Genomic DNA, 21871 nt, shown 5'->3' on the forward strand with positions numbered 1-21871 from the left:
CCTAATAATAATACCGGAGTAGCATTACCAAACACAATAAGCTCCATCAATGAGATGCTGTAACAAAAGAACATAGTATGTCATCTCTCTGCTACCATCTAGTATCTAGGCAGAACTTATGACCATAAAAACTATAATATTCTCTTTCTTGATCTTTCCGACATCTATAACCTTGTTCGCCAAATAAAAATCTATAATAGCTCTAGGGCCTCGGTTGTCACATCGCACCTGCAGCCGATCGACCTGACCGATCAAATCAATGAAATCATCATCACCTACCAGCAGCAGGCCTGCTCAAGTTCTCATTTTATTTCAGCCGACGATTTTCGTAACGCAAGGGACGCAACAGCTGAAAGTCTGAAAACGACTACATCTGGCAATGAATTGGAAGGCAATGAAATGAAAAGCAGCTAATAACCAACATTACTGTGATCAATTTCCATCTGATTTATAAGTATCTATATATTTATATCAGAAATTAAATAATCAAACGATGACTCAACAATCTTCAATCAATCATCAAGGGATCAAATTATTTATGAATCCATCCATGGAACCTGAAATGAATCAGACCATTTGAAATGATATTGCTGAAAGTAATCATCAAGGAACAAACTCTCAAAAAAAAACATAGAAAATATTAATTATAAAAAAATAAACTATATAGAATAAGTTGTTTCTAGCAGTAACTATTCTTTCTTCTCATCATAAGAGCGTTAGGCACTAGATATAGCGATCCTTTCCTAGGATTCCAAGATTTAAAACCAAGGGAAGGATCTTCCAACTATTAATAGATGCAGTTCCAATTCTATCCAAAGAGCAGAGGTTCAATCTACTCTTACGTGGACCTCACGTAGCCTGCGAAATGAAGATTCAACCCACTTCTGTATGGATGTTGAGGAACCCATATATTGGATATTCAACCTGCTCGTATATGGAAGCTGAGAGACCCATAGAGTTAAGGGAAACCTGCTCATATGTGAAATTCAAGCGACTTATAAAGTTGGCAGTGAATATCCTTCTAGCATTGAAGAAAGCAGCTGGAACCTCGTCCACAAGCAAAGGAATCAATTAACTCCTACATATGTTGCATCATAATCATTATTATTCAAATTTAATTATTCGTTCTATCATTCTATGTCTTTTGTGTTTTGTTTTTAATATCAATAACTTGAGGCATGAAAAGAACCTAAACATCTCTAATTTATTTAAGCCACAATTGATCATGAAAAAGAAGTCATAACAAGCTCTCCTTGAAATGAAACATTCAGATTCAGATGGGAAGGAACAGAACCTGCTTAGCGAGATGGAGGGTTGAGAAGTTGGTCGATAATGCAAGTGTTCACTTATTATATAAGGAGCTAAGCACACAGTTGTCCATTCATATTTTTTCCATATTTCATTTTTTCCTTATATCTACTCTTTATTGTGATGATTAATCAAACAATGAATGTCAAATTAAATGATGTTTCTTTGACAGATTAAAATAAACTGCAAAACCTACAAAGGCCTCTCTCTCTCTCTCCCTCCCTCCCTCCCTCCCTCTCTCTCTCTCTCTCTATACGAGATTGATACAACAGAAAAGGGTAACATATTTGCAGCCACCATCCCTGTACCCTCACAGGACGGTCAACATGGTTATGAGCATGGTATATGCAATACCAGGATGGCTGATTTTGCTCTCCTCTCCTCCATCAAAACTTTCTATTTATCCAGCTCTTGGTGTCCATTCATATCTCTGTTGGGTGTCTGCAAGTTCTGCTCCCCATCATCAGAAGGTTTGCCATCATTGGATGACTCACAGTTGCTTGGTTTGCCCTGGAGTACAGTAAACTGTCATCAACGGTTCAGTAAATCTCAAATCAAAAGCAGCATAAGCTGGAGAAACAATAGAAGCGCCAGAGGAGAAATTATGAGATCGTCTTCTAATGTGAAGAAACTGCCAGGACTTCCAAGAAATAATCACTTCTTAAGAAACAATAGGTTGCAAATCAGAGGATTTCTAAGCTAAGGTTCGCATCTATTCAGTCAGAATAGCTAAGGAACCTTAAAAGCACAAATTCACCCTGAACATCATGTTTTATGCTTCCTTTAACAACCTATGGTCTAAAGAAAATCCCTTATTGGGTTGTAAAGCCTTAAAGCTGGCCAATGAAGATATTCTATGAGTTTCAAAATCCCAATATCTATCGGTATCATCTGACAACTTTTTCACACATTCCATGACATACTTCGATATCATTCTTAATCTGTATATTTTGGAAGAATTTGTATACTGATAATGGGCGAGCATGCTGGCAAAGGAGAATAGGTATGGTAATGGTGCCAGGAAGTATAGCAACTCATACGACATGAACAATTTGAGCATACCAAAAAATTAAAAAAAATTAAAATTAAAATAAAAGGTCATTAAACTATTTCTACATGATTCCAGAAGCACGACAAATAAACTTGTTTGGCTATTTGCACATGATGTGTTGTAAAAGTGTAATGGAAGCCATGCGGCCGATGCATGAAAAAAACAAGCAGTGAAGATAGTCCCATGTGACCCATGCACGAACCAAACAAGTTGTGAAGATAGTCCTCTCCCTTTTGACTGCCTTACTATTGCTCTGGAAGCATCAAATAGTTGGCCCATGACTTGTAGATTTGCAGCTCCAAAGTTAAATTGCACCACCTTTAAAGAAAGACCATGTTGCATGAAATATTCTAGCAGAGTTATCAAGCAGACGAATCCAAAAACATTTGTCCAAAAATCAGGGAAGGGGGTCCACCTTGGAATCTAAAATATTTGAAAATATGAGGACCAAAAGAAGGAATCTTGTCCATACAAGAAAGTCCAATATCTTTATTTCAAGAACTAATGAAGGAACTAGATCAGGTTTAATGGCAAGTGATGGAGCACTGGATCAGCTTAAATGGCAGAGTTGAATGGAACATTGAGAAAGTAATTGCCTGATGATGTTGAACAAGTCAAATTGACCTCGCATAGTCATAAAATACTAATTTACTCCCACAAAGGGGAAAAACCCAATACCTTTTATAAGCTAGCTAGTGTGAGTGAAAAGCTGAAAATTATTTAAAGATAGATGGCAGAGTGGTATTAGATAGGTGCCTGTAGTATTCCTTTCTGGATCACCCTAAACAAAAAAATAAAATTTGTATTTAAAGCTTTCTTAATCAACCATGATTCTTCAAAGAGACAAATACTATAATATTTTTATTATTTTAAATAAAGTGCATATAGAAAAGAAAAGGATATGTGATTTTGGCATATAAACCACTATAGTCCTGCTATAGAAAGACCCCCTCACTTCTGCAAATTAAAGATACACCGCCTAAAGATCAAGCTACATATAAAAATACCCTAACCATTGACTGACAACTGCCACGCTACCACCCCTTGTTCATTGTCAAGTAGGGGTCCCCAGTGGCTATGGTTGGATGTCCTGGACAAGCAAACTGCTTGGTGCATGACATCCAAGAAATCTTGGGATTGAAGAAGGGAGGAAAAATGAAAAGTCTAAAGGCAAAATGATCATGCAAAAGTTTGACAAACAGTAGATTTCTGTCGGAGAGGAACATTCACAAAATATTTCACGTTTATGATAGAATAGTAAAGCATGGCTTTTTGTAAATCGCCAGAATTTCTACTAGAGGATAGAAAAAATTCAGAAAGGGAATAGCTGATTCAAAACACTGCAGCTCCATGGGGGTTTTAAGCAAATTTCCATAAAGAGCTAACTGAAATCTAGAATGCTTTTAGCTTGCATTAGTCCCAAGATTTATCACCAAATAACATCAGAAGCTCTGCATAAGCCAGGCTGAAATGATGCCAATTTTGAGTCAATTATGGGATCGTCAAAGATTAAAGACCTCATAGCAGAGGCAACTAAAGATTGAGACTGCTAAATGAAAGATCTGGAGAACGTGATGTCCTTGAAAGCTGTGCAATGTGCATGGACATGGATAATATAATTGAGGATCAATTGAACATTCTATTGTTGTCAATTTTACTTCAATTTTTAAGTTCTGCAGTAGCTAGATTCTCAAAAATACAAACCTATATGAATTTTAATTTATGAATAAAGAGAATTCCAGTAATCTGAGAGTTTCATGGTTAAGAATAATTTATGTGGGCCTTCCAATTTCAAAGCTTAACTATATTAGACCTTGAAAGATATGCCCATGTAGTCCATCTGTACTACCAGTATATCCTTCTCTTAGCTACCCAACAAGCAAAATAATATTACTGCTGCCAGTCTGTGAACAACCTATTAGATAAGGAGGCATCTAGGTTTTGCAGCAATCTGAAATCTAGTAGGCAAATTGTACAGCATACCTTATTCCTATCACGCCAGCCAAGTGCAAATGGTCTAGACAGCAAGCTTATTTTTTTGGTTGGGATGTCCTGAGTTGAGTCTTGATTTGTCCGTGCAAGTGAATTGTCTGCAGTTGGTGTTCTACAAAACAACAACATAAGAGGAGGAAAACTCATGCATTTTGTATCTATAGCAATCAATTAAGAGAGAGAATGCAGTGCAAAGACATCTGTGTATACAATCTAGATAGGTATCCTTCTTATATGCAGAAGTAAATGCCTGAGAAAAGAAGTGACGTGATTAAATTGGTCATGACTTTAGGTTTGGATAAGATATTCTCAATGTATGACAAATACTTAACAGGAGAAAAACTTTTTCTCCTGGCACTCCACTAACAAAAAAAGGGACCAAAGCCAGTATTAAACAATCAACTTGATGAGAAATGGTTCCAAATCCTGGGAGACGTCTAATGGAACGCCAAGACGGGGTACAGTCCCAAGTGTCAGGATGGGACAGTCCCACCATCATCCCTACATCCTGATCGGAGCGTCCTGGGATATCCCCCATCCCAAGTGTTGGGACAGGGTGGATGGTTGCGTGTCTCATTTTATGGAAAAATGAGGGCAACCCCGTCTCACAGGATTTAAAACCTTGGATGAGATACCTTGGAGAAGGAATTGAAGGTTGTTGCGCTTTAAGCTGGCTAGACTGGTATTGCAAGGTAGCCTCCAACATTGTTTCTGCCATGATTGCTCTCTTCTCCATTTGTGCAAGTGAAGTAATGGCTTCTTCATATTTTTCCTGCATATATCTGGTAAGTTGGATAAATATGTACCACAAACAAAAATGCAACAAAAAGATGAATTTGTCTAGCTTATCTGGTTTGCATAAGTAGTTTTTTTACTTACAAGGAACCAGATTAAGTCCCTCTCTAACATTCTAAAGAGATAGAGGCTAAACAAGTTCCAGTACTATGGCAATACATATTGGAAAAGTGATAACTCTCAGAATGCATAAAATAGAAATTGAATAATTGCAACTGCTCTGCAGAATAACAAAGAGTGCATTTTTCACAGTTCTGAAAATATTATTGTCCTCATAGAGTTTGCGGAAATGCTACAAGTACTAGGCATCATTAGCTGCTTATAATACTTCAGAATCCTAGTTATGATGAACTTAACACAGTGCAAACCCAAAAACCATAAATTGTTGCAGACCACTTTGACCAGGAAATTATCAACATATTCAGCTGACAATTTTTTAGCTCGCTATTTCCCAGAAATGTAATCCTCATGAGAGACAGCTCCAAAAGAATCTCTGTTAAACATCCAGATTTTCTCAACCAGTGCAGAATTTAGTTGCCAGAATTGAGAGTGGGTGCATGAGTGGGAATGCGTGTGTGCGGGGAAGAAAATATTTTAAAAATCAGGTGAAGGAAGCACCTAAGAAGTAGGTGCAACACTTAAGAAGTAGGTGCAACTTCAAGTTCCTAGGGAGTTTCCAAAGTGGATACCGTACCCTAGATAGAAATTTCCTACTGCCAAGATCTGTTAGATATTCCAAAGGATGACATTATTATACCGTGGAAATGGACTTATATGACACGTTAGTTCCTTCCATATATACCACGATTGCCTTGACTCCTGCTATGGGAGGTCTTTTGTTGAAGTGTCAAAATGCAATAAGTTAAATAGTCAACAGATGCATGTAAGACTAGGAAAAAGAATTGCTAAGCAGTGTTCAAAAAGTAGAGGCATAAGGTGAGGCATTTACACTCTAAATGAGGTCAGATGAGCCTCAAGATGTTACATGTAAGTCCCATTAACTTTCCAAAAGTTTAGACTTATAAAACAATGTAAAACAAACTAGGTCTAGGATGCGAGTTGACCATGATCATTAAAATTCAGATAATGTATCAGTACCTTATCGGTTTGGTACGGTACGGTACACCTCTATGCCGAAATAGCTCTCTTATTCATTTTCTCAATTTTTATCTCAGTACGCCTCAGTATGGACCGTAGGGACCTCGGTACAGACCAGTATGGATCTTGGTACGAACCTCAGTATGGCTCAGTACGGTCGGTATGCCTCGGTATGGATGGTACAGAGCTTGTACCAATTTGAATGTGTGTTTCATACCGGTTTTCTCCTGGTACGGTATAGTACACCCCATACCGAGCGGTACGAAGCGGTATGACAGACCTTAGTATTGATCAAACACACTGTATATGGGCAATGATGGTTAGTATATAAATATCTTACCCCAAATAGGTTTGGAACTTGAGCAATGATCATCACGGTACGAAGCGGTATGACAGACCTTAGTATTGATCAAACACACTGTATATGGGCAATGATGGTTAGTATATAAATATCTTACCCCAAATAGGTTTGGAACTTGAGCAATGATCATCAAAATTCAATATAGATCAAACACACCGGATATTGATAGCTAGTGTATAAAGAACTTGAGCTCATTGACAATAGCTGGTAAAGATATAATAACAGATATAAATCAAATCCTAACTTGCATCCCTCCCATAAAAGGTGCAACAATGGCACATAGTGTGCACCTTAGTTAGCCTCTTAACATCAGGCCTATGCATTATTAATCCTCACAGTTGAACCTCGAGGTATTATGTCTAGAGCATCACCTTCAGATGGGAAGATAGGAGGGTCTCAATGAGTCTTTTCACACAATAGTGTCTGGTTTTCTTGGTAATTTGCACCAATGCAGCTTTGCGTAAGAGCAAGCAAAAAGAAAGAACAAACCGATGCTGAAGGGATATTCCATGGAAAAAGAAGGCAAGTCTACAAGGTGCTTTTGCACCTTTCTAATAACCCAGTTTCATGGGCTCCACTAATCTATGGATTAATCCTAACCAAAATCAACTTTCCCCCTTTTACAATAATTTGTCAGAAAATACTGTCCTAGACTCCTAGTCATTTCCATTCAAAGATACCTGCTAAACAGCAAAGAATGTTTTGAAGGCCTTACACACACCTCTCCATAAGTCTAATCTAGTAATTGAACCAATGTCTAAGTTTAAGAAAGCAAAATAAAAAAAAAATATTACTGGAAGTAGACATTCAACAAAAATGCATAACAAAGACAGGAAAGAACCTCGAGCACATGAGCAGCATATCGCTGAGCAGCAGCATCTTGCTCAGCGAATATGCGGGCATCCTCTGTCACCTTCTGTTCTTGTTCCACTCGCATCAAGACCTTTTAGTTATCACACTGTATCAGCTTCCATGCTAAAGCAATCTAAGGTACCTACCGAATATGTGGGTACAGCACAGATAAGAAATGTAGACAGCAAAAATAAACCAGAGCATGGAAACACCTGAAGCATGGCATGCTCTTGTTCCTGCTTGTCGGATAAAGCCTGTCGTAACTCGGATACCTCTTGCTCTAATTGTTCAACCTATCAGATGAGATGATAAGAAGAATAAGGCATTTGGGGAAAATTAAGGAGTCACATTTACAAAGACAATGGACACAAAACTTCTTCATAAAATACTTAATTATAAAGTTTGAAGAGCTTATCAAGTACGTAATGCAATTAACATACCAAATTCCACAATGTAAAAGTAATTCAAATACTAAAAGACATTAAATTACAATGCAATGTGCACTGACTGGAGCCAAACAATAAACAAGATCATAAATAGTAAACTTTTCTAAATCATAAGTTATAAAATTTAGCATTCTTCACAACTACACTAGAATGTGCTATTATTTACACAATATAAAAAGTGATAATTGAAGATAGGAACAATGAAGAAAAACTTTGATCAGAGTTTGCTGACATTAGGATCAACTCTCTGCTCATGTTCAATACCCAGGAATCAAAATTTGACCCTGTGGAAATAGTGAAGATGCATGCACAATGGGCCTGAAGTTTGTAAACTACATGGAGGAGTAATAGTCAATCTGTCACATACTAGATATAGATCTAGCTAATATAGTCACTTACGTCCTGTCAACGAGCTGGAGGTCAGATAATGAGAACATGTCATATCTGTCCTTTCCAGATCACCTTTACCTTTCCTCTGGGACTTTCAGAGGTGAGGTAGCATTCAGGATTGCAGATAGGAAACGTTGCTGTTTAATATCCAACCAACCCAAGAAATCCAATAGGCTTGCAAACTGAGGATGTTAGGGTTGTCAATGTAACCGATTCCAACCATCTTTCCTTCTTCGAAAGGACAAGGTCTCACCCTGGCCTGCAGTCCTGAAGCTTTCTATCAAGGAGGACTTTCAGTGTAGGGATATAGGTCTGTTTCTTCAAGAGAAAGCCATGTTTGATTTTGCTTTTCTAACAAGGATGCTATGTTCTAAAACTTAGTTAAGACTTTTACTGAGTAGATTAAGGATTATCAACTAGAAGGCAAACCCTTCCCTTCTTTTTTGCCATTTATCTTCAAGTTTACGACATGTTGTCTTTTGTTTCTTTTTCCTATAATACTTGAATGCTGCTTGCTGATTCAGTCTTTGATAAGAGCCATGCCAGAAAAGTTTCTTTATTCATGTTGTTTTCCACCTCTTTTCAGGTGTATCATATCCCTTGCTTGCATCAATATATAATAAATTCATCATACAAATCCATTGCTTAACTGGTTTAAATGATTATTTATCACTTTTTAATTATAAGTTGTTATTATTTTGCCCCCCGCCACCAAAAAGAAAAAAAAAAGGCTCGGCTACCGATCTAGGAAAGATCAGCCTCATCCAAGATCTAATCAAGTACCAAAACTTCAAGAAGCCATAACTTCTAATATGGGAAGAATCTAGTGATGCGACTAAAGGCGAAGTTGATGTAGGAGTCGAGATCTAGCCTCCCTCAAATTTGAAAATTTTTATAAAGGTATCTTGTGCCACAGTTTTGTACACATTGGTGGGATGAAAGCAAAAAGAGTTTTACCGCCCTTTCTACCCAATTCCTCTTTTTAACTAGAAGAGGAATCCAATCCAGGTTTAAAAGGGCAAACCACACTAATACAAAAAGCAACTCCATGTGTCAATTTTAAGGAGTCATTAATGAATAAAAAGGCATATGGACTCTACTTTCACCAATTTTCCTATTTTCTAATATTATTTTACGAGATTCGAGTTGAGCGGGTTGAAGGAACTTATTCTTTCTCCTCAATCAAATCAATGCAAGAAATGCTGAACCAACCCGTACCGGCTGGTTCAGCCCGTGTCGAACCGGATTTAAAAAACGGTACCAGCCCCTACCAATCCGAACTGGCCCTTACCGGCCTCCGTACAGGTCCGAACCGGCCCGTACTGGCTCCGGTACCGGCTAGGCCAATTTTTTTTGGGCTTTTGAAGGCAAAACCAGTGGTAACGGTTTGGTACCGGTTCAAACTGGTCCGAACCGGTTCAGTGGCCAACCGATACACACCTACCAATACCGATTCGGCGATCCTTTGATCAATGTTTATAAATGAAACTGAAATGGATAAAGGAAGAAGAAAAGAAATTGTATTTTGAAAGAAAATCAAGGCCCATGATTATTCATTGATATTGTGCTAAGATAAGATGACCAATCAATAAGAAGCCAAAACGAGGCAATAACATGAAAAATGATTGTTAAGCACAAAGAACTATTATGAAATGATCAATAAACATCAAGTCACATCAATATTTACATATCCTTAGAAGAATCGATCTTTTTAAGCAAAAGGAATCCAAATGCCATAAGTGCAGTGGCCCCCATGTCAGTTGTGTTAAGCTGTGAGACACTGCAAATTACACTGTAAATCCAGGAATAAGACACTGCTGTTTCTAAAAGGCTACTTGAAAGAAGAAAATGAAGTATCATGTAAATCTTGAAGCAATTGATGAGTTTCAGGTTCTTGCAGTGCACTTGCTTATAAGTTTCCATGAATCTCATCATAATTTATGAAACCAACATGATACAAATGCATCAGATTTACTAGAGAAAGAAAATATCTAAGAGTAAGCCATCTATTACCATATAAACTATCAAAGAATCTTGAGTGATATGCAGAGGGAATCAAGCTGGGTAGGGAGGATCAGGTATCATTCAGATTACCTTAGCACTCAAAAGTCTTCTATTATCTTGCTTGACCATCTCCATTAAAGCTGTCTCTAACTCCTCAGCTCTGACATGAACAGTAAAACAACAACAAAAAATAAAAGAAACTTAGCATTTAACCGTCTTTGAATCTGGCCTTCAAGCATATGAGCCATGATCATTGCAGACTTAGTTGTTATAGGAAAAAAATTTCATCATAATATGAAAACCATGATGCACGAATTCCAGCAGCAACTTATGTAAGTCTCAGATACAGGGAAAAATCTCCAAATCCAGAAAACAGCAGAACAACAGTCCAAGGTGTGTCAGACTGAGCCTGATGTATAAGAAAAGTGAGAAGCTAAGTAATGAAAAAGTAATACAAGACTTCCTTGACTCAATGGAATTAAAGTAGGTAATTTGCAAATCTGCAGCTCTTCCTGTGTCTCATACTCTCATTCTAAGTAGAAAGCAAAACTAACCTACTAGGATTCATAAAATGAACATAGCAACTAGCCTGACAACTACTTCAACATGAGTTCTAAATTCCTATATAAGGCCATGTTCTTCCAAGGGGATACGTCTCCAGATTTGTTTTGCTATCTATATCCAACCATTCTTTTATTACCCTCTCTTCTTACAAAAGTTTTCCTCTTTACTTGAATGGCAACGTTCCATGGTCAAGAAAACTGCTTTTATGTAAATATGGTGAAATTATGTGAAACTCCTTTAATTATCCCAGTAGCACTCTCGGCATATTATTTTTACTTGAATGGTAATCTTTGATGGTCAAAAAACTGCTTTTACATGAATGTATGGAATGATGTGAAACAGTTTTAACTAGTCGAAACACATTGCCTAAAAGTTGTATAATTTACACAAATCTGGTCAAGGGAGAGGTATAAATCTTTTTTAAATGATGTCAAATCTGTTTTCACCTAAATACTTTTATGTTTCTTTTTTTTAATTTTTCTTCCTCAAGCAAATGACAAGTCAAGGGAGAGGTCCAAAGGGAATTAAGGGGTATGGGAAAGAGAGAAAGAAGAAGATAATACCAACCTAAGTCAAAAATGGAAAATGATAAAACACTTATGACCGATCCCACCAGCTTGAGATATAAGCAAATCGATCAAATTAAATACAGCCATCACTCCAAAGATTATTATTGAAATGATATTACCGCAGTCATCCAAAGTTCTTTATATCATTACCAGTCCTGGTTAATATTTGATGTAGTCCGTGTAAAAAGTCAACTATAAGAACCCCTAACAATTACTTAAAACTATGTACAGATCCGCTTTTAATTTTACTCTCATATCATAACCATAATATAAGTTTTCATCTTTCAACAATATCATCAATCTCCAGATAGGTTCTTAAGTATCAGTATAGTGGGCATGCAGGTGACCTGCTATCATGATACATGCCCTGCCATGCTATGTCATGAGATGCTGAAACAAAAAGAAATAATTAAAAAAAATATTAAAATATTTTTTTAAAAAAGAGTTGAATAGTTATTGTGCTATATCTGGTGCCATAACTAGTTTGGCACAGCCTGCACGTGAAATCATGATCTCCACAAAGAATATGCTATACCTGTCCCTTTGTGTGCAGGGTAAAGTAATTCACTACTTCTCCTTACCCTCACTTTTGCTAGCATAAAATTATCTTTGCATCCGCTATTGCAGTTATATGTTACATTACACTCCATGTAGGGTCTCGATGAAGCATGTCTTGTACATGATAATATGGAAGAGTATAAGCACTTGTCAAAACTCACATAGCAAGGATTTAAGTTCATGCCTGTCCATACTAGCCATACCATAATGTACCAGTAAGGTACTAGTACGTATATGCCCTCAATAATGCCACCAGTACCAGCTCATTTTTTTCACTGTTCAAGCAGTGAGAGGCATGTTGCATGTACAGGTACCGTGTCCAGCTACTAGAAACAGCACTTCAACCCACAATATATAGTATGTATATCAATTTAAGTTATAAGATGAAACACTTGAAAGACTCAACTTCTAGCAAGATGATACGCTGCACATTGAAATAGCCAGATGCTATAAGGACACTAACCTGAGAATGGCTGATCTTTTTTCCTCCAGCAATCTGCATAACTCAACCTTCAACCATACTACCTGGACCAGAAAAAGGGAAACTGAAAAAAACATTAGCCACAATATAAAGAAAAGCTGTTCACCATTTTGTTTCTTAAGAATAAAGTACCAATAAGTGCCTTGCATTTATATTGGTAAGAAAGGCAAGTTGTTAAATAAACAAACTACCCTTCAAGATCATGTTACAAAAGAAGTATAGACAAGTGGTCTATTGTGACACTGACAGGTTGCCTCCAAATTCAGATACCAGAAGCTTGAGATATGCATGCATGTATATGCGGATCAAAGTTATTCCTATATCCAAACACATTTTTTGTTCCTTACTGCAAGTAACATCAGCAACTATGACAACCTTAAAACATGGAGTTGTGCTTCCAGACTGTTGCATTTTTTTTTAAGAATGCAGATCAGGTGAAGGATCACGTACTCAAAAATATGCTCGACAGTCCATATATTGTGGCATCTGATACTTAAACCATTGGCATGGTTTATAAGCTGCACATATGAATTAGAGCCCCTCTTATGAAGTTATGATTATGATTTTGGTCCTTCCACTTGCCAAGGTGGGGTTGCATTGAATGTCACTTCATCACCATGACAATGGCATAATTGGTCAAAGGATAGAAACGACTAAATGCAGTAGAGGAGACATCATTTAATGTCAAAAGGGATTGGAGTACTTTGTTTCTTTCTTACTTTTAGTTAATTCAGATTAGCAAGAGTAGTCATTCACAGAGTCAAATTTACTGTTAGTAAATTAAATATCCACGTTATCACTTTAGTTTGCCCTTCATATATCTTGTAATCATTGCCTGGACTTCTAAAAAAGCGGGAAGCACAAAAATTTGTAGCCCTTAATAATACATATTTGAGTAAACACCAGGTAATGTTGCATAAGTAGACAAGCCTGGGCTCTGTCCAGCATGGTATCTTCCACTACAAGCACTGCACCCTCACTTTCTTTAGTCACAAACCACCATGTTTCAATAGAGATATTATTCAAGCACTACAGGTAGAGCCTTGCTCCATAACTGTTATGGATAATTATGATGGTTACGGCATCCTATTTTAAGGTAAAATGATTATCTTTTTTTATATTATTGCTCTGTTCTAAAGGCCATATGACCTGTAGCAATAATAACAGAGCTTCGAAGCTTTTGTATTTACATGGTAATGATATATCATATATGTCAATTCATTTACTGGTTAAACTTCCAACAGTAATGATGTAAAATAGCAACTGTCCTAACCACCATATAACAGTGTTATAATGGTCATATAGCATTATTATACCCTAAAAAAGGTGGGAAATAACTGTTATTATTGCCATTATAACCATTATAATGCCATTATCTAAATAGCAATCAGTGATGCTAAATTTAACATGAAAGCAAAAGAATAACCCTAAAAGAATCAGAATCAGCATCAAAAACTTTGCTTATAGATATGGGGGCCCACCACTCAGAGGACCTCCTAAACAAGCACCGACCCTGATCTTGTAGGTTTAGTTAGCTGCTTTCATGTTGGTTTAGTATTTTTTTCTCACCTAAACCCATGCATACTAAATTACTGTGTAGTACCAAGCATTGTAGTCACCTTACGAGAAATTATCTTTGCTTCAATTGCAACTATATTGCCGATCTCTTAAGGAAACTAGCAGTAAAAGTATGCTAAGCATAAGCAATAAGAACATTACCTGTTCTTTAAGATCAGGTAAAGAATCCAACTCAGCATCAACTGTCAGGTTACCAAGAATGCCATGTAAATCTGTTGATTCAGACTCAATTTGCAGACCCTCATTCTTATTCATGTCCCCCAATCTTTCGGTTGGATTTGCTTCAGAGACTAGTGCTCCAGGATCACGCTGGAAACTATATAGCTTAGTTGCAAGACCTCTGGAGTCCCTCCAAACACGTAGTCCTCTAGACCTTTCCTCCATTGCAGCTATAACTGATGGCCGATGTTTATCCCTCAATTCTTGTAGTTTTATTTCATTTACAGCTTGATATCCCATGCAAGCTGTCAACACAAGCTGGCTACTGTCAAAAGTAGAACCAGAAAGTGACTGTAGTAAGGTAACTGCATCTCCTGCATCCTTTGTAGTCACAAGTGGAGGACCTACAACCAAAGATGTGGGAAAAGAAATGATTTTTCACACTTACTGTTTAATGCAGTAAATAAAAGGGTTCTGGCTAACATCTCACTACATTTTTACCAAAGATAATCACGAACTGAAAGCAAAATATCCCGTACCATATAACTCCATCAGAGCAAGTGCTGCACGGAATAGCATTACACGATTCCCCTCGAATAAAAGCACATCCCAAACGCGGAGAACTGAATAGTTGAAATATAATACATAAAGATATTTTATTAAAAAAGATGTAAAACTATAGTCACACCTATGAACATCAGTTCATATAAGAGTTTAAGATACTTTAAATAAAAAGAAAAAATAACATATCTAAAAATATGGATCAGTCGACAAAATGCACAATCTGTAAATTAAGTCTTTAGAAATAACTTTTAAAAGAAATCCTGACCACTTTCCCAAGGAAGCATATTCACGAAAATGGAAAGGAACCAGGGTCCAGTAACCCATGCCACCTGCACTCCGAGGTAATCCAGATGATTAACTGTAATATCAGAAAAATATGCAGATTATGAAGTTATATAACCCTGTATATGCACATATATGTTAAGACACACTTCTAAATTCATTTACTGTGTATTACGAACCCAGCTTTGGGAATCTTTCACGTACTAGTTCCTCCAAAACAAGTTGGTCCACCTGAATGGAAACAAAAGTTTAAAGAAACATAAAAACCGTGGAAGAGTATAAATTATTATCTTTTATTATGTTAACATGCAGTATGAGACCCCAAGCTTCAGGAAAATATAGCAAAGAGATGGGAATCATGTAAAACAAAACAAAGAAAAGAAACATTGCCTGAGATTCGACCATTTCCTCAGAATAATACCCATCAAAGTAGTCATCAATGATGCCCGTTAAACTCCTGAGGTAGACCATAAAACTTAGCATAAGTAAAACTCATGCACAGTCAATCTTCACAAGCATAGCATTTCTTATAATTGATAACTGGAGTATCATTTTCAGCAGTCATAAAGTTATTCTTACAAAACCTAGACTCAACTTATGAAGCAGTTGACAATGCAGACCTACCAAAATGCATTTTCCTCAGGCATCAACAATAGTAACAAACCAGCAAAGAAATTCATGGCCTGCAAATCACAGAAGCAAATGAAAAAAATATGCCATATAATGTCCCATTACACAATTTAGCGAAAATAATAAAAAATTAATCTGGAAAACCGATGCAAGATAGAGAAACATTGCCTTTTAGCTCAGAGAAATAGCAGAAGTTATATGGTAGAATTACATGGAGGATCAAATGGACCAATTATATTAATAGATAAGAACATATAACCTGCAATTTCTAAATATCTAGTCTTAGCTCAAGAGAAGCAAACTTTACTTTGAATTTACAGATTTTCTTAGTGCACTTCCTCTTAAATAATGTTTACTAATTCTATACACATGGAAGAGCACAAGTAGTTAAAAGTGGACAAATCCTGAAGTACTTGGATCCTTTTTTCCATTACAATCAAGCACGGTTGCAACCTTTCTTCTAGATATATGTGATTTTCATCTCATCTAAGATAACGGTGTGTATCAGTATCGGGCACTCAGCAACATGATATATAGAAATCCTGAATCCCGAGATATCGGCCAATGCTACATCAACATATTAGCCAATATTTTTCAATCACCTTCTTGCTTCCATAAGTGGATGTTTCAACTAATAATTATCAAAACCAATGCCCAAAAAGTAGTGGCTAATTTCAGAACTATCATGCAGTTTTGCACGGACATGTAGAAGAACTGGATTTGGGCGCATATCCAAGTGCCTGAGTCGGTAAGAGGGGAAGAAAAAGGAGATATGGGGATCCAAAGTATAAATTATAATCTTAATTAATTATATATTTACAATTTATATTGTTTGTCTAAACACTAAAAATAAACATTAAGAAGATATTGTTTGTTAAATTTTTCAATATACATGTTTCTCATTCCAACTTTTCAATTAACTTAAGGACATAAGAAAAGTAACATTTTGTAAAGTTATTTCAATACCTACATCCTTAGTCGGTCACTAAGGGTCTATTTGAATATTCATACAGAATTGGGCTGAAAATTCTGTAGGATTCGTGGATTGGGCCGTCCATTTAAGCATGGGCCTACATCAACTAAACACCACCTAGCCTAGATCTTGTGGGAAGGGGAAAAAGAAGACCTACATAGGTACTTTTTTCCTTCCTACAGCCCAAAAGCTAGGATCAGGGTCAGGTTTAGACAATCTCTCCAAAAATGCAAGCTAGATGGGCCAACGTGCTTAATTCCTACAGAATTTTCAGTCCAATTCTATAAGAATATCCAAACAGGTCCTCAAAAGAACGAATACTCACTTGTAATATGAAATTGGATGGTTAAACACAATGTTGGAAGAGTTCAACTTTTTGCCAATCTTTAAAAGTGGCAGCATATAACTTCTGAAGTCCAAGTGTCAGATATGCATCCACGAATATGTATTCAACATGGATTTTGGAATCAAACAGGAATGCTTGTGAAGATTCACAATAAGCTGAGATCTCGAAGAATCACGAGTCTTTCCAAATCTTCCCACCTTTCATCTCAGCTGAGATAAATAGATATCTTAATTCGTCTTGATCTTCGATGCCCACCAAGATGACCAATATCCCAGATTTTAAAAAACTTTCTTTCAAACTACCAATTAACCTCACAAGATCACTAAAGCCCTTCACAGCAGACTACTACCAGAGAAATACAGTGGCAATACTAGCATGAGTTAGCCATCCAGATATGGAGTTCAAAGTGTTGAGAAATTTATTAATCAGTCACAAAATATAAAACTCTATGGCATGGTTCTTTGACTGTTTCACACATATTCATGAACAGAAATAAAGAGTACATGAGACCATGCAATCCATAGTTCCTGAGAAGTGGCAGCAATAAAGGTCTTGATTACAGTTTCACTGAAAAAGCTTTCAAGCTGGCTGATGGAAGGAATAGCATTATACCTAGATCTAGGTGTCAGATGAGGTTACCAAGATCTTCCCATATCAACAACTCCAATGCATGACTCGAGCTGCAGATTATTTAATGAATAAAGAAAGACAAGACCTACAATTTATTACTAGATATGCAGCCATAGCAACCCAAAGAGAAACAACAAAAGGGATAGGATGTTGGCTTAATACTTACCTAATTTGTTGGTTCACCAGGTCTAGACTCGAAATCATGGATTGCAATTCACTCTTTCTCAATGAACTGGGTTTGATTAGAGTAGGATGTGAAATTTATTTTTTATTATCTATGTAATTCAATATAAAAATTATTTTTATTAATTGAAAGTATTTTCATGGGATGCTTTGATTCACTGCAGTTATATGAGACGAATAATATTAAAAATATTAAACAAGAGTTGGAAGGCAAAAGGTATGAATATTTAATAAATTAGCCATATAAGCTATAAGTCTTAATTCTCTCATCATCCATTTCCATAGCAGCCATTTTGTGAATTTTGACCAATTTGCAATTTGCTTTTGATTTGGCAAATTAGGCAACTATAGCTATACGCCAACTTAGCAAGTAATTTTTTTTTTTTTCCTATTCTAAGACAGTAATTTGAAGAAAAAAGAACATTAAAGCCTTTGGAACCAGTAAGATTGAACATCATATGAAATTTCTAATACCTGTTCGGACTTCAAATAATAACAGATTCTGTTGATCCCATGACAAAAGCGCATAGATCCCTCAATATTCAATATTCTGATAAAGATTAACATAACCAAGCATAGAAATGAGTACCTGGCAATACCCAACAGATGGATTATGTCGAGCATATGCTGTCAGTAACCGCCTCAAAGCATTTCTCCCATCCTCATCTAGAGCAGGATGACCTGGGAACGTCCTAGGCAAATCCTGTACAGTAATGTACAAGTATTATCAACTGAGATACTCGACCAAATCTATTTTTACTCCCACAGCAACTTAAGAAAAATTATATGTTAGCTTTCCAAATCCATGCAATTACTGACCTTTTCAATCTGCCCCTTCCATTTCTCAGGAGCACTGCCTTGGCTTCTGCTCGGTTTTTCCTTGGTGTTATCTAAAGGAGGAGCATCAAGTTCTGTGTTTTCCACAGTCTTAGCTTCCAGATCTAGCAAACTATTGTAGTATCCCTCCACCCTGCGAGCTCCAACACCCACAAAAGCTTGCCATAGCTATAGTCATAAAGAAGAAGAGACAGTTTAGTGGCCAACAACGCATTATTCATGAGCATACAAGACAAAGCAAAAACGCTGACTGCACCTCTCCTCTGAGAGCCATTGGCAGTCCTCCTCGAACCAGGCACTCCAACTCTTCCTTCCATGGGGAGAAAGGCTCAGGGGGTGTTCCAGCACTAGCCAAATATGCAGCTGGATCAGCATTGCCACCATCAATTGTGGGTGCCTCTTGGCTCAGGTCGGACCTCTCCACATCATAAAACTCATCGTCAGAATCCTCCGCAGTCTTCCCCTCTTCAATTGGTGCCAGATGAGTCCCACTCCTCTCAGCATCTTGATCGCCGCCCGTGAAATCTTTCCTCTTCTTGACGCGAAGGCTCATCATCTGCTCGATAGCACTAAGGGAAGGCCTAATCTGAGCCCAAATTTGGATCTTATGTGGTCTTGTTTCCATTGTCATCTTATCCTGTCCAGTTTCTTCCAGACCATCAGATTTCCCGAGCTCACTGTGATCGGAGACCTCTCCCACCACTCTAGCTTCTTCCAAAGATGATGCATTTCCACCTTCCTCTCGGGGCAAGTTATGGGAGGATACTGGAGCAGACTCAGCCTGCCTCTCCAAGAAGTCCTTCCATCGTTCTGATCTCTCTTCTTCTTCCTCCTGGAATCCCGAAGAGCACAGTAGTTCAAGCAAGCGAATACAGCACCGATTGAATCAAGAAAAAACATATGTAGAAGAGAAAGATTTTTCTTTGCCTGGTAGATGTCCGCATACTCTCGGTATCGCTGCAAGTGTTGAGGCCGCACTGCAAATCCATAGGCATCCCTGCTCACATCCCCCACCATCAAACAGGACACACCAACATACAACTATACACAAGAAAGCTCCTCACTACCTAAACCACTTCAAGAAAAACTTTAAAACCCTGGAGCCGAAAAGATCTTATCTTTACCTGAATCAGCTGCCATAAATAGCTAAATCAACAACCGAACCCCAATCCCAACGTCCGTCGCACTAATCCACAAACAACCCACCCGCCACCGGACCTAAAACCCTCGATTCCCAAAGGGGATCTAGGCCATAGATCCATAATTCCCTAAAGCCTCTTCCACATCTCGACAGTTTTTTAAACCGAAAACAAAGATCCACAACAAAGAAATCCAAGATCGCGAACTACATTACCCGAATTCTAATTTCTAAACAAGAAAGAAAAAGGAGAGACCATTGCGGAAGAAAAAAAGATCAAGAAATGAAGAAATAGACCCTAGTAATGGCGGGCACGTCGGACGTGGGGCGAGGACACGTGGGTCGAGATCGCGACTCACCTCTTGTGCTCGAAAGTGATGATGGGCAAGCTCTTTCCCTTCATCTCCGCGATCGCCCGCTCTCTCTCTCTCTCTCTCTCTTCGCTGGCGCTCGCCGCACCGATCTTTGAGGCCGTCGTTCGCCGAGATCTCCGAGCTCTCGTCGTCTCCGAGTCCTTCTCACTCTCGCTCTCTAGGAGAAGAAGGGAAGAAGACTCGCTGGTCTTCGCGGTGGCTTCGCGAGCGCGTGGAGAGGGTGGAAGCCTAGCGAGGGTATCGGAGATCTTCTCGCATGGTGTGGGAGAACGGCCGGGGAGGAGAGTTTTTATAACCCAGAAGACTACTATTTCTTCGCATCATACCGTTGCCGGCCTTTTAGCACTCGTTCACGCTCGTGCCGTCGTGCTCACGAGGAGAGAGAGGCGAAGGAGGCGGCCTAAGTTTGAGGGCAATCCCGGCGAATGATGCCGCCAGTCCTCGCTCGCCGGGTCCATACGGTCAAGTGGTAAGCGAGAAGAATGATGTCACCGTCCGACCGACTTCGTAGGCCGACGCGTCACCTCCCGATGGGTTTGGCACATGCTAAGCTAGTCGTAAACGGGTACGCGTCAATACTTCCCTGTATTTTTCCCTCTTTGTTTTTTCTCTCGGACAGTAGGAAGAACCTCGGAGAGCGTTGTGAGTGGGTCCGGGGTGAACAATACTTTCTTCTTTCCTTGATAGTTACAGCCCGTTTGGCCTGTCTCGCAAACCGGTATGGACGTCCATGGTGAGATCTGCGGTGGATGATGGCTCAGGATTTCATCTTTGGGGAGACTCCTACGGACAGTCAAAAAGGATGTCGATGGAAGCGATAAGCATGTCCACAGACAGTGATGATGACGACGATAAGTTTAGGTGAATGTCTTGATTAGTAATTACCGCTGGGCTCAGGAGAGTGGTTTCCATCATTGAAACCACATCAACCAACCAATTATGGAAGATTCCGTATCATCTTACCGCAGGTAGGCTCTTTGTTGTCCTTATAATTTTACGCTGCTGTTTTAATGAATTCGTGCTACATTATCTTCTAGTCCGCATATATTATAAGACGGATCTGCTCTGATATCATTTATAATGATCTAAAATCTCATCCAAAATAGTTAGTCAGAAAATATTATTTGAGTTCATTAATCCTATATAAGTACTAAGATGTATCCAGCTAATCGATATAAAATTAAACATTAGTCCGAACGGTCTCTCACATAATGCAATAGAGAATTTATGAAATTTTGAGCTGTCCACGATTTTTGGCAGGGATGGGCGGGTGGTAGACCACCCATATGTTTCTTTTAAGAATGTGGGGAGTACTGATATGTCTCCACTCCGTTGTCCACTAAACTTGAGGCAGCTGGGGATTGGTTAATCATAGTGTGGGTCCTGGGTGGGAGGATGGCAAGCAGAGTTCACATGATCTTGGACCATTTTTCAAGTGCATGTTGATACAGGAAATGGAGCAGAGAGATTATATACTGAAGGGAAATCACATATAATTAATATTAGAACAAGTTAAACAAGCACCATGTTAGAAAGGGAACCAACTGTAAAATATATAATCAATATTGATTGTTTATTTTTTTATGGGAAATTGGAAATTCCTCATGCATATATGCTTATGGGCAAAATGCAGCTATATGTGAATGTTTTTTAAACATAGAGCTGACTCTGGTTAGAATTGACAATAATACAAGTTGAAGGGGTCTTA

General features: G+C 38.0%; 1 protein-coding gene across 3 annotated transcripts; it reads right to left on the reverse strand.

The window, feature by feature from the left end:
- Positions 1-1397: 1397 nt before the first annotated feature.
- LOC103702840 (uncharacterized) lies at positions 1398-20638 on the reverse strand. Of its 3 annotated transcripts, none has more exons than XM_088703556.1 (18): positions 20149-20638; positions 19579-19648; positions 18908-19483; positions 18634-18819; positions 18404-18517; positions 15677-15735; positions 15443-15509; positions 15232-15283; positions 15036-15128; positions 14746-14829; positions 14189-14610; positions 12452-12513; positions 10388-10457; positions 7670-7750; positions 7447-7548; positions 4987-5123; positions 4343-4463; positions 1398-1818 (listed from the first exon to the last, which is right to left on the reverse strand). In XM_088703556.1, exons 1-18 carry the CDS (start codon positions 20190-20192, stop codon positions 1705-1707), a joined length of 2454 nt encoding a protein of 817 aa, XP_088559682.1. In that variant the 5' UTR covers positions 20193-20638; the 3' UTR covers positions 1398-1704. The 3 variants fall into 3 exon arrangements, 2 of the variants coding, with proteins under 2 accessions (XP_088559682.1, XP_088559681.1); XR_015968429.1 differs by lacking the exon at positions 1398-1818 and adding an exon at positions 2368-2677 and having other exon boundaries at positions 4987-5133; positions 20149-20537; XM_088703555.1 differs by lacking the exon at positions 1398-1818 and adding an exon at positions 2368-2677.
- Positions 20639-21871: the final 1233 nt, after the last annotated feature.

This window comes from Phoenix dactylifera, chromosome 8 (genome assembly GCF_051530095.1).
Source record: "Phoenix dactylifera cultivar Ajwa chromosome 8, Ajwa_hap1_PhDact_Kaust_v1.1, whole genome shotgun sequence".
NCBI lineage: Eukaryota > Viridiplantae > Streptophyta > Magnoliopsida > Arecales > Arecaceae > Phoenix > Phoenix dactylifera.